Below are 13,181 nucleotides of genomic sequence, written 5' to 3' on the forward strand. Positions count from 1 at the left end.
TTCAGGAAATCGAGTGGCTAAACACATCACTGTGAGCAGAAATTGATTACCACTTTTGGACTTTTTAAACGGACCTACACAGTCAATAAGGACATGTTCGAATGGATCGCCAAGAACAGGTATGGGTTTTAACGGTGCAGGTGGAACAACCTGATTTGGTTTTCCCGCAATTTGACAAACATGGCAAGAACGGCAATAACGAGTTACATCACTTTTTAATCCAGGCCAGAAAAAGTGTTTTAAAATCCGATTGTAAGTTTTCCTTACACCCAGATGACCCGAAAGTGGATGATCATGTGCCAAGCATAACACATGTGGGCGATATGGGGCAGGAACAACAATCTGATAAAAAGCATCCAATTCTGCCTTGTCAGGTGACGAACACCACTTACGCATTAACAAGTTGTTGTCTAAAATGTAAGCGCTTTGTTTTGTCTTAGCCAAATCATGTGAAATTGCAGCATTAAAAGGTGTAGTCAATGTTTTGTCTTCTTTCTCTGCAGTGATCAATTTTTCTCGTGTGATTTTTAAAAGCAATGAATTCTTGTCAGTTACATCATGCAAAATCCTCACCTTTTCTGGTTTCTTTTTCTCAAAGTTCAAATTTTCCTCTCCATTTACAACAGAGGGAAAGAAAGAGTCATTCAATTCAATCTCTTTACGCGATTGCGCACGAGTGACAGCGCACACAGGAAAAACATGAGGATAGGCTTCACCCACCTCATCAGACGTGCATTCTGTCGGTTCATCCAGAACTTCTAATAACGGCATGACTTTTCCTCCGGCTAAATCATTGCCCAGGATAAAATCTACCCCTTTCATAGGCAGTGAAGAACAAACTGCAACACGGACAAGTCCAGAACATAGATCACTTTTTAAATGCAGATTATGCAAAGGTCTCTTTACACATCCCATTTCAATTCCTTGCACAACTACACTAGAATGACATGACGTCTCATCAGAAAATTTGATCGCACTTTCAACAATAAAACTTTGCATCGAGCCTGTATCACGAAGCATTGTGATTTCCTTTTGATCCTCATCACGACCAGTCAGAGAAATTAACCCCCTAAGAATAAAAGGACGGAACGTCTCCTCCACCTTATCTTTTGAGTTTTCAGCCACACTCTGATTAAAAGTCTTTACAAAACCTACAGGTTTAGCTTGTGATTGTTGTTTTCGTTTAAGTCGGGGGCAGTCAACTATTACATGACCTTTCACATGGCAATAGTAACAGTTACGTTCATCGCCAACTCTTGGTGCATTATTTTTCGAGCGCACAAACTGTGTGTTAGATAAAATTGGAACGGCAGGTGCATTCTCCACACGTGAGTGAACAAATACGTTCTTGTGAGTTAAAATGAATTCATCAGAGAGAACAGCGGCATGTGACAATGAATTTACCTTTTGTTCGTTAAGATAAACTACCACTCTCTCAGGCAAACAATTCTTGAACTCCTCTAAAAGAACAAGCTCACGCAGTGATTTAAAATCTGCCACATCACTAGCTACACACCATTTATCAAAAAGCGTGCCCTTTTCTCTAGCAAACTCCACAAAAGTTTGATTGGAAGTTTTCCTATGCGTCCTAAACTTCTGTCTATAAGCTTCGGGAACTAATTCGTATGCACGAAGTATTGCTGATTTAACTGAATCATACTTTAAACTTTCTTCAAGTGATAAAATAGAATAAACTTCCAAAGCCTTGCCTACAAGTTTACATTGCAGTAACAAAGACCAGAACTCAGGTGGCCAGTGCAATGAAGTCGCAATGCGTTCAAACGCATTAAAATAAGAATCAACTTCAGATTCTCTGAATTGTGGAACAAGCGCAATGTGCTTACTCACGTCAAAACTTGAAGTGGATGAAGTCGACACCGGAGATACATATGAAGAAGAGGAAGAAGCTGGAACTGGCTGAATAGCCTCCGCAGCCTTCTTTGAAGCGTCCAACTCGAGCTGGCGCAGTCTCACCTGCGTATCAGCCTCGATTTCGAGTCTGCGTATCTGCAAACGCAAGTCAATTTCAGCCCGACGGGTGTGCTCTTGCGCATCATAATAAAGACGTGCCATGCGAACTTTTAGTCGCGCATCATCTCGTGAACCTATGGAGAATGGGGAGAACGGTTCAAACGGTGGCAAACCAACATTAGTATCAACAGCGGCCTCCACCCCTGCTTCTGCATCTGTACTGCCACTACACACGTTCTGATCTCCCATATCTAAAGAAGTCACCACCTCATCACCAGGGCTTGCATGATCAGCCGTCTCATCCATTTCAATATTTGGCGTGATAAGAACATTAAGCTCAACCAACTGCTCTGTTAACTTTTGCTTAATTTCAGCTTTACGATCCTGTCTGTTAACTACCAGTTTAAAATGATCAGCAATCAAAAACAAGTCTTGTTTCCGACAAACGTCAAGCAGCTCCAATGAAGGACTCTTAACAAATTCCTCTAAACTGAACATTTTAAATTAAAGTGTCGCGTGCTCAAAAGGTGCTGCCAACTGCTACTTCTGCAACTTACCTAAATGTCAACTACTATACAGCAATTTCTGTTGCCATCAACACAGCTTTTCTTTGGTCATTTTTCTCAAAGATTACCATCTGATAAATTTAAGAAATATTAATTTCAAAAATTACTTTTTAAAATTATTTTCTTGATGAATTCAATTTATTCCAGATGATTTATTTTATCTTACCTTAATTGATCTTATTTAATGTCTCAGATAAATATCCCGGACGAGCCCCCATTTCATGTTACAATCCTTGATGGCAATTTGTCTAGGGTATTAAAAGGAGTAACATAAAGATGACCAAAGTATAAACTGATGTTGAAAAATGGCAAAAGAAAACACCAAACAACAAATTAGCACCGCAAAAGATTTATTGCTCCCACATTATTTACAATATTTACAAACCATAAGATAAATTTGAAAAGAATCAAGACAAATAGGAGAGGGAACTGAAGTTTGCGCATGGAAATCAAAGAAATAAATATAACAAAAACATTCCCTTAATCTCCTCCCCAATCCACTAAACAAGAAAATAACAATATGAAAAGAAAAGTCTTCAGCGCAAAGCGCCCTGAACTTACTCTAACTAATAAATAAAAATACAAAATTAGCGCACTTCGCTAACTAGTGTGTCTATACATCAATAATCCTGCGTGCAAATATGTATGTCACGTGACTTACTATGTTGTTCCAGATCTCCCTTGTCAAATCACAGAAGGTTTTGAATGGAGCATTAGCGGGCTATAGATGTAGAAACACACGTCAGAACTCTCAAACAAATCTCACTCAAAGTCATCAATTACTCACTCAAAGTCAACATCAATAAATCTCAATCAAAGCACACATCAGTAATAGCGACAACGCACACGGACACCACCAAACAGACAACACGCCAAAACAACAACAGCTGATCTCTCCCCGTTGCCGCTTCCGTTTTTAAAGGGCTCTGCAACGAACGCGATTGGCAGAGAGAGAAGTCATCGTCACACGGTTGATTAGGATTGGCAGTCCTGTCAGCCAATAGTGCTCCAAAGTAGGCGGTACCTGAGAAAATGACAGGGCCGGTACAGAGAGAGAGAGAGAGAGAAAGAGAAAGACAGAAAGAACATACACGCAGCAAAACTGTGCGGTTCGTAACAATTATTTATACAGTTGGCATTAAGAAGAACATTTAAACGTGATCTGACTAACTTCTAGCAGCTAAATGTGTCTGGAAAAATATTTAAAGGCTTTTATTCTCATAAACCGCGCGGACGTAAATGCATCTGACTGTTGTGATTGGCTAAAGCGGACGTCTCACGTCAGCACGTTCTAGACGTGCACGCGCTTATTCCGTCAATCTTCCTTCTGCGTTCACACAGCGCAGCATTCCGGCAAATTGCCGGTAATGTTACAACTTCTCTTTCCGGAAAATATCCAGAACGAATTTACCGGTATTTTCAAAAAGGACCTGTTCACACATACAACCTTTCCGGAAAATTGGCGGTAATTTTCCGGAAAGGTCTGTATGTGTGAAAGGGGCTATTGTTAATTAGAATTTTTTAAATTGTTGTATAGTTTAATATTTCATCGTTTAATATTTAATTGATAATTTCATAGTTTGGTTTAGCTAATTTAGTTCTTTTTTATTTGTTTATTTTTCATTTAATATGTATGTTTTATTTCGGCTTCATTACAATTTACATGCATTTTAGATTACTTTTAGTTCAAGCTAACAACAAAAGCAACAACAACATACCTACTGTGCACCTTCATATAACCTGTTTTCTTCCCATTGTATCTCAGGTGTTGCGTGTGCAGCGGTTGTGTGTGCAGGCCAGGTCTGGTTTGGTGGTTCCAGCATGTGTCCGCTTGCAGGCCGCTGTGTCCTGTGGACGATCACCACAGCAGATAAACGGCTCAGGTCATCCTTTATCACTGCATTTCATATCTGGTTGTTTTATTGTGCTGCTTCAACAGACAGAAACACAGTCACTTTACTCACTTTGATAAGGAATACTGAAAATAAGATGAAAACAAATATGCAGATTTCTTCCGTTTTCAGCATTCTTCGGGATTTATTCATGACCAGGTTAAATGCATTTCCAATATTTGGTCTGACATTAAAAAAAAAATCTATATTCTCATTGTATTTCTTGTTAGTGTCCTATATAATTTACTAAGTTGCTGACATTTTGTAATTGCACGTATTGATTTTAAATTACATTTCAAATTGCTATTGATTTGAGATTGCTCAGTGTTAGCGTACTCTTGTCCTGCAGGTGGTAAATCAGGTGCGGGAGAACTCCTGTCCCCCAGTGCAGGTGTGCTGTATTCTGGGTCGGTGTGTGTGTTTGCTCCAAGTAGCTGCCTCTTGACGCTCCTGCCCAATGGTACCATTCACAGTCTTAACAACCCCTTCAGCTTTCTGCTGCTCGGATATAACAGCAGTCAGCTGCTCGGAAAGGTACTTGTCCCATAAAACTTTCCATTATATTGGGCCCTTTGATTTCTGCACTGCAACAGACTCCAGCAATAAAATGTCTTAAATATACTGTATATCTCCAGCAATATAATGTCTCCTAAAACAGAATTAGCAATCTAGTGTGGAATGTCATGGAATTTGCATAATTGCTCTGGCAATATAGTGCAAGTCATGCCAATAAAGCTAATGAGAGAGAGGAAGTGAAGATGGTGCAGTTATGCTATGTTTTGGCGCACTGACAACTAGTGAAACAGGAAAAACAGGAAAAACTGAATCCAGAAAAAAAGTGAAGTTGATTTTATAGGGCCCTAAACATTTAGGCCAATGCATAGGTGTGTTTTCATACTAACATTAAGCCTGTGCTCCCATGTAGAATGTCACTTATTTGATCCCAGCGTTTTATGAGCGTGTTCGTGCTGCAGACCGAAACAACCACCCACATGAAAGCACCAGCCCATCTGACAGCCATGCAGGTACAGAACCGTAATGTGCTGTAATAAGATCCACACACTTTTATCTCATCATACTGAGCTGAAATCTTTTCTCCTCTTCTCAGAGCCCTGTAGATATTCTGCTGGTGCTAAATGTCCTCTTGCTAACGTTTTAACCCTCTCTACTGACATGACCTCAACTAGAGATGACCAACAGGACACGTGTCGTGAGTTCTTACTGCTTGCTATGCATTATTGTATATTAATATTAATTTTACAATATAAATGTTTTGACAATTTATTTCTGTTTTTACTTTGTTTTTATTTTTTAATTGTTCATTACATTATGCATTGTTTTAAAGCAATATTTTATTGTCTCTAATTGTATGATATGTGCAGATCCAAACACAGTGCTTGCTGGTGACAGTGTGATGGTTCATCTAGCCATGCGTAGAAGAGCCGGTCTTGTAAAAGGAAAGAGAATCTTTACTGGGACCAGTGCTAAACTGGAGAAGGAGAACAGCGTCCTGTCAACCATGACTTCTCCTGCTGTCACCTCCACACCACTAAATGGGTTCGAGACTTCACTAAATCCCCTCATTTAGCCTACTCTTTATTTGTTGATTTGAGAAGTGAATCTATGTAAGAATGTCAAATATTTACGATAATATTAAGGATTTGGAAAAATATAAATTTTCTTAACACAAATAAAGTAATTTAAATTAAAAAAAAAAACAATCATTGTTCAAAGACACTCACTAAATTGTAATTTTGTCTTACAAAGGGCAAAAATATGTATATATGTTTATAACAAATTCAGAAGTATGTAAAGTATATGGCAGTAAAACTTGTCAGGCACATTTACAAAAAGAATAAATATTATTAATATGAAACAAGTAATATTAAATTACATACTTGAATGTAAACCTCACCATGTAACCACAAAATACAAATTATTGAAGTATTTTTGCCACTATGCTTCAATCCACCATTATTCTTTTTCATTCACTATTCATTACTTTTTATAAGTAATTTTTTTTTTTAAATGTGGAACTTTATTTTAATGTATTTTATTAGTACAGGTAGTAATAAATAGGTGCGCCCTTAATTTCATACTTATGCACAATTACACACCTGTTTGTAACATAAATAGTGTGAGTAGTGTGTTCAACTGAAAACTAATAAGTGCACTTTAAATACCCGCTTGCACTTATTCAACCATTAAAATGAAGTGTGTAATGTTGGACACTTCACGCACTCAACGGCTGCTGCTTTGCTCATGTAGCAGAAGAGGTGAAGCTTTTGGGCCCTGTTGTTGGATTACTTTATTTATTTTGGTCTGTGAAAGCATTATTCTCCTACGAGAGTGATTATACCACCTCCTAATGGTGAATGCCGTTATACTCATGGCAAGTATTATTTGTACTTTGGTCTTTTATTTCACTATTTGGCAACTGTCAAACGTCATCAGGGAAATGGTTGAAATTTCCACCTAGTAAAAAAACGTAGTTTTCCATTTAGGATTACAATTTATACATATACTATGCTGTTAAGTGTGTAAGTGCAAAAGTACATAGTGCATAAGTGTATAGTGTGCTATTTGGTTTGTTTTGCACATCTCTGTTAAACTGAATGACAATGGAATAATTTGACTTTTTTTTCAATGATTTTTGAAGCATCAAATCAAAATCACTTGTGCAAAAATAATTTGATTTGGTCAGCTGGAAATTATTTTTTTTATATGGCCATTTTATGTAAATCTCAATCCTGAAAAAAATTCTAATATATAAATAAAGCTCTATATAGATATTTCAGGAAAAAATGGCCTAATAGATGACCACTGCAGATTTTCATGATATGGGTTTCTATCTCAGGTTGGATGACACTACAGAGCTTTGTGAGCAGATTGTGGATGTGGTTCCTCAAACCTCTGGGTCTGATTCTGCCAACTCCACCAACGCTCTGCTACAGACCTTTGCTTTGGTGGAGTCTCTTGAGGTGCAAAAGATCTGCACATCTGCTGATGTTTCTGCTCGTTGTGGCCCATCAGAGCATCACATCGCTGGGCAAGATTCATCAAAGGCCCCAAACCCAGACTGTAAAGAAGCTGCAGTAAACTTCTGTAAATATGCACCAAATCCCCAGTCTCACACACAGACCTGCCTGTGTTCAGATCAAGCCCAGCTTCAGGACTCCAGCTTTGAGGTGATTTCCCTGGGCAGCGGATCATCATCTGGGTTTTGCGAGCGACTCATGGGTGGTTCTGGTCCTGAAAAGCTGGACGAGTCTCAACAGGGTCGTCAGCATTTGGAAACGGGCAGCACCTTCCTGGATTTAAATTCTAACGGAGATGTCATTGTTCATGCCATGTCAGAGATGGACCTGAACGACAGTGTTGAGATCCCAAATGTCCCTGCGGATCTGAACCATTCGCTTACCTCATGTGACACTGCTGAGCTCCTGCGAACCCCTTCACCCTTCGTTGTAGAGTCAGATGTTGATGAAGCAGCCCCGGTTTGTCCAGAGCAGGAAACAACAACAAAAACACCTGAAGACCAAGAAAGGCCTGCTAGCCCTCAGATGAAGATTCCAGAGCAGCTGCCGAAAAATCATCTAACCAGAGTTCTGGAACAGTGGAGTACCTTTTCAGATCATGCTGTCAGCCGAGTTCTGGACCTCCAAAAGAAAGGAGTGCTGTTGCCAGGCGACGCTCCTGCCACCTCCACCCCTAAGAAGGCCAAGGTGAACTCGTCCATTCCAGAGGGCAGGACACATGTGACCTGCTACAACAGAGATGGAGCACCAATTGGTATGTCAGTGTGGCCTAATTGCTGTTAATCTTGGGCTGATATATTATGACAGTATGATAACCTTGGATATAAATATCACAGTTATATGGCTAAAAGGTGTTCTTTTTAAATGTGTTGCTAAAAACATTTTTTTTCCCCCATTGAACACAATATATTTTATTTTAAGAAACATTCCAAATATTTTGAAACGGTAAACATGTCAGGATAAATAATTTATGTAAATCATTGACTTCTGCTATTTTCATTAGTTTCAAAAATACGGATTTCTGTCCAACATGGAAAAAGCATATTTGAATATCTTTCTTTTTTTTTTTGGATATAAAGTAAAGCACTTCACTGCAGGCTTGAATGTTGGTTTGTAAAGCGATTGGTTTGCTGAATCGTGGGGTGACCAGTAGCTTTTGATGTGGAGGGTCCTTTTCTGCTGGACATACTGTTATCCTAAAAAAACAAAATAAAATAGTACTAAAAAATGTGTCAAAAAACATTTGCATATACCGTAGGAAGCGTAAAACACAAAATGTTTGCAGTTTTAAACCCTTGAGTTTTCCAAACATCTGTAAACCTTGAAACTGGTTATCATACCATGCCTATTGCTGTTCTATCAAACTATCTGAACTTGCTACTATTTTATATATATGCCTATATTAGATTATAGTTATTTAGCAATAAAGGGAAAAGTTCACCTAAAAAATTCTATTTACTCAATATTTACTCACTCTCGAGTGGTTCCAACCCTTAGTTAGTTTCTTTCTTTTCTTGAGCATAAAATAAGATGTTTTGAAGAAAGCTTGAAACCTGTAACCATTAACTTCTTGAGAAGGAAAAAAACTACTCAATGGTTACAGACTTCCTGCTGACAAAAGAAAGTCAAACTGGTTTGGAACAAGTAAAGTGATAGGAAATGATGATGCAATTTTCAGATGTGGGTGAACTCTCTCTTTAAGTGGTCAAATATGTTTGTGTAATGTCTGTTAAACTTTCCATTGCACCATAACAGTCTAACTTGCGTGTTACGAATCACTTATTGGTTACTTTTTACAAGTCAACTTAATGTTGTAGTAGAAGTGCCTTTCTGTACAAAATAGTTACCCTAAAAATGAAAAGCTAAAGTAATTTACTCATTTCAATCCTGTATATATGCAAATATCTTTTTAATATACAATTACATATTAAATATAATATAAATCTTTTTTTTAATATATGATTTTTTTTTTAAAATATTTAATAAATTAATTCATTCATATTTGGCTTAGTCCTTTTATTAATCTTGGCGGTGCCACAGTGGAATGAACTGCCAAGTTATACACCATATGTTTTTTTTAACGGTTTAAGCCAGGCGTGTCCAAACTACGGCCCGCGGGCCATCTGCGGCCCGCAATCAGTTTTGTGGCGGCCCGCGAGGCTTTTTATAAATATCAATAGAATCTGGCCCGCTATACAAAAATGAACGTGATTCAATAAATAACCACCGGGTGTCGCTATTACATGCATTCAATTAAGCAGCAGTTCTTGTTATGATCTATCTATCTGTCTGTCTGCCTGTCTGTCTGTCTATCTATCTATCTATCTATCTATCTATCTATCTATCTACACACAGTTGAAGTCTGAATTATTAGCCCTCTTTGATTTATTTCTTCTTTTTTAAATATTTCCCAAATGATGTTTAACAGAGCAAGGACATTTTTACAGTATGTCTGATAGTATTTTTTTCTTTTGGAGAAAGACTTTTGTTTTATTTCGGCTAGAATAAAAAGCGGTTTAAATTTTTTTATGAACCATTTTAAGGTCAAAATTATTAGCCCCTTAAGTCTTCAGAACAAACCACTGTTATAAAATAACTTGCCTAATTACCTTAACTTGACTAGTTTACTTGATTAACCTAGTTAAGCCTTTAAATGTCACTTTAAGCTGTATAGAAGTGTCTTAAAAATATCTAGTCAAATATTATTTACTGTCATCATGGCAAAGATAAAATAAATCAGTTATTAGAAATAAGTTACTAAAACTAATATGTATAGAAATGTGTGGAAAAAAATCTTCTCTCCGTTAAACAGAAATTGGGGAAAAAATAAACGGGGGCTAATATTTTAGGGGGGCTAATAATTCTGACTTCAACTGCATGTATATATATATATATATATATGCGTGTCTGTGTGATGTATGTAAAATTTGGCCCGCGACGACGTTTGTTTTTTTACATCTGGCCCTCGGCCCAAAAAGTTTGGACACCCCTGGTTTAAGCGGTTGCCCTTCCAGCAGCAACCCATCTCTGGGACACATCCATACATGCTTATTCAAACTCATACACTGCAGAAAATTTTAGCCTACCTAATTCAAATGTACCGCATGTCTTTGGACTGTGGTGGAAACCGGAGAACCCGGAAGAAACCCACGCGAACGCATGGAGAACATGCAAACTCCACACAGAAACGCCAACTGACCCAGCCGAGGCTCGAACCAGCGACCTTCTTGCTGTGAAGCGACAGCATTGCCTGTTTAATAAATTGTTTAATTAATTATTTAAGTACATAGAATGTTGGCTGGCATTGACCTTTGTTTGTGTCTAATGAACTGAAATATCCCACCATACTTCTGTTTGAAACATCCAACATCTAAATCACAAGATTTGCATTGTTAAAATGTTATACTTTAACATATTCTACAAATATCCACATTTATTTGACATATAGCTGTGTAAGAAGCCAATGGATGTCATTATGATATAATGTCATAATGATAATGACGATGTTATCTCATACTGTACATGCCTTTTCCATTTCAGGCTGTGTACTCTTTCTGTATGCCAAGTCTCCTTTAATCTTTTCTACTGTAAATTTATGACGTTTTATGCACCTGATAAAGCAGTCATTTTGTTCATCTCTTTCTCTCTCTGTAGAGGTGCAGTGTGATGTTCGCTGGGTGTCCCTGTCCAGCGGCAGCTCTCTTGTCTGTCTGTGGCTGAGCGGCAGTCATCTCTTACTCCACCACCAGGAGGCGCCACAGAGCACCATGTCTCCCACACTGAGGACAAGGACCTCAGAACAGAGCAGCCTTGTTGAGGTGATTTTTAAGAAGTTTGTATATTTTGAGAAATGCTAGTTAGCAAAAATAACTTTAACTGGCATAAATTTTTTTTTGTCCATACATCTGACCATTCAGTAAATCCCATCCCACTTACTTTTACTAACTTAAACATACAAACAGTGCGGAAGTGTGGATAAACTTGAAAAGCATTTCCTTAAAATATGCCAACCACCAGAACAGTGTTATTTTTTGCTGATTTATGTACTTCCATTATCCCAGAAGTTTAGAAAAATGTTAAAATCCAAAGAAATAAGCTTTTATTTCCAATTTGGTTTTATAGAAAACAGGGAAACGCTAAAGATGCTTTAATATTTTGTGTGCTTTATTAGATTGCACAAAGCAGCATTATAACAGATACTAAAAGTATTTAGTATAATAAAACAGCCACGGCTCCTGCTTCGCCATTTGATCATGAGTGGAAGAACCAGCAGTGGTCAATTGAGGCATAATAAAAGCTCTAATAAATGTCTCTCATCATCAGTTGATTCAGCGATTTTTGTTTTCATTTATATGGCTTTCCAACTTATTCTGCTTCATACTAATAATTTTTGAATAGTTTAGCTCATCCATGAACAAGATTTCTGCAGGAGTCTCATAGGATGTTATTAAACCTAAACTCCCATGATTTAAAACGTCTTCAAAATATGACTTTGTTTTGTAAATTTTCGAGCCCAACTTTTTTGATAAATTTTCAATTTGTGTTAAGTGCAGATCTTTATTCTAAATTTTGCGTGGATTTATTTGTATGTTGAGAGAAGGACCTGAGCGCTGTCATGTAAGGTGATGTTCGTGCGCGCGCGCTAAAAAAAAACTGGGTACCTGGCTGGCTTGCTGCCAACCTTATAGGCGAGCTTGCTTTCATTCAAGAATTAAATTAAAACATGGGGAAATGCAGGTTTTCGGACCTCTGGCTGGAGGACTCAAGATTTAAAGACTGGCCTAGGCCTGTAGTTTTCAGCAGACGCAAGGCTTATAGCCACGTCTGCAAGAAGACGATTATATTGGTTCATGTCAGCTGTCAATAATTCAAGGCTTTCCCCTGTTATACGAGTGAGCTTTTGTGATCATAGGAAATGCAAACGGCTGAAGAGTGAAAAGTACACAGGTTTGCAATTCCCAGCTAAAGTTAGAAACAATGGCACAGATGACAGCAGTCATGTAGTGAATGTTGATCCACCAGCCGAGATCAATCGAGTGTTTTCTGAGAAGGTGCCCGAATCTTGATGCGTTGCATTCACTGCGTGTTCAGCGCAAATGTCTGCTAAAAGTAAAATCTAACACTGTACACATCATCGCCAAAGAAGCTCGCCTTTAATACGTTTAAACTGCAACTGCATCTCACAAAGAAGAACTGTATTGCACCGGTGGTCATCGCCAGAATCCTGCTTTGCCCCGCTCATATATTGGGTCAGCTGATTCGCCTGCTTTATTCTACAAACACAGAAATATGAAAATCAGCGCACAGTGAAACTGAGCAATTAAAATGACACAAACCCAAACCAAAACCTTTAAAGAGTGGCATAAGGGAGACTTTTCTTACTTTCTTTTGTCTTTCTTGAGATGTATATTATTTGACTGCTTTGCAGCTTTCAGCCTTGAATTGAATGATTTTAATATTTTGTTTATTTTGTAGCAGAAATATAATATTATTTATTAAATTGACATGCATATATTCATACATTTATGCATTCTTTTATTTTTGTTTGATGCAAACCATAAATGTATTTGTCATACTGTAACAGACTATTTATAGCAGATTACTCGCATTCAAGGCAGCATGATAATGAGATATGTAATTCATTATTGACATCATCGTCATCATTAATATTTTATAATTATTATTATTAAACATTAATTTTGTAATTATTGCAC

At 37.7% G+C, this 13,181-nt stretch overlaps 1 protein-coding gene across 4 annotated transcripts in view; it reads left to right on the plus strand.

The window, feature by feature from the left end:
• Positions 1–13,181, plus strand: part of pask (PAS domain containing serine/threonine kinase) — a 33,501-nt gene that overhangs the window by 8,642 nt on the left and 11,678 nt on the right. For all 4 annotated transcript variants that reach the window (XM_087241315.1, XM_087241314.1, XM_087241313.1 and 1 more), the window contains exons 7-13: positions 4,303–4,420; positions 4,779–4,963; positions 5,355–5,454; positions 5,538–5,639; positions 5,812–5,986; positions 7,287–8,221; positions 11,122–11,285. In XM_087241315.1, coding sequence (XP_087097441.1) covers positions 4,303–4,420; positions 4,779–4,963; positions 5,355–5,454; positions 5,538–5,639; positions 5,812–5,986; positions 7,287–8,221; positions 11,122–11,285 — 1,779 coding nt within the window. The remainder of the gene's footprint in view (positions 1–4,302; positions 4,421–4,778; positions 4,964–5,354; positions 5,455–5,537; positions 5,640–5,811; positions 5,987–7,286; positions 8,222–11,121; positions 11,286–13,181) is intronic.

This window comes from Danio rerio, chromosome 2 (genome assembly GCF_052040795.2).
Source record: "Danio rerio strain M-AB ecotype USA chromosome 2, GRCz13ab, whole genome shotgun sequence".
Taxonomy (NCBI): Eukaryota; Metazoa; Chordata; class Actinopteri; order Cypriniformes; family Danionidae; genus Danio; species Danio rerio.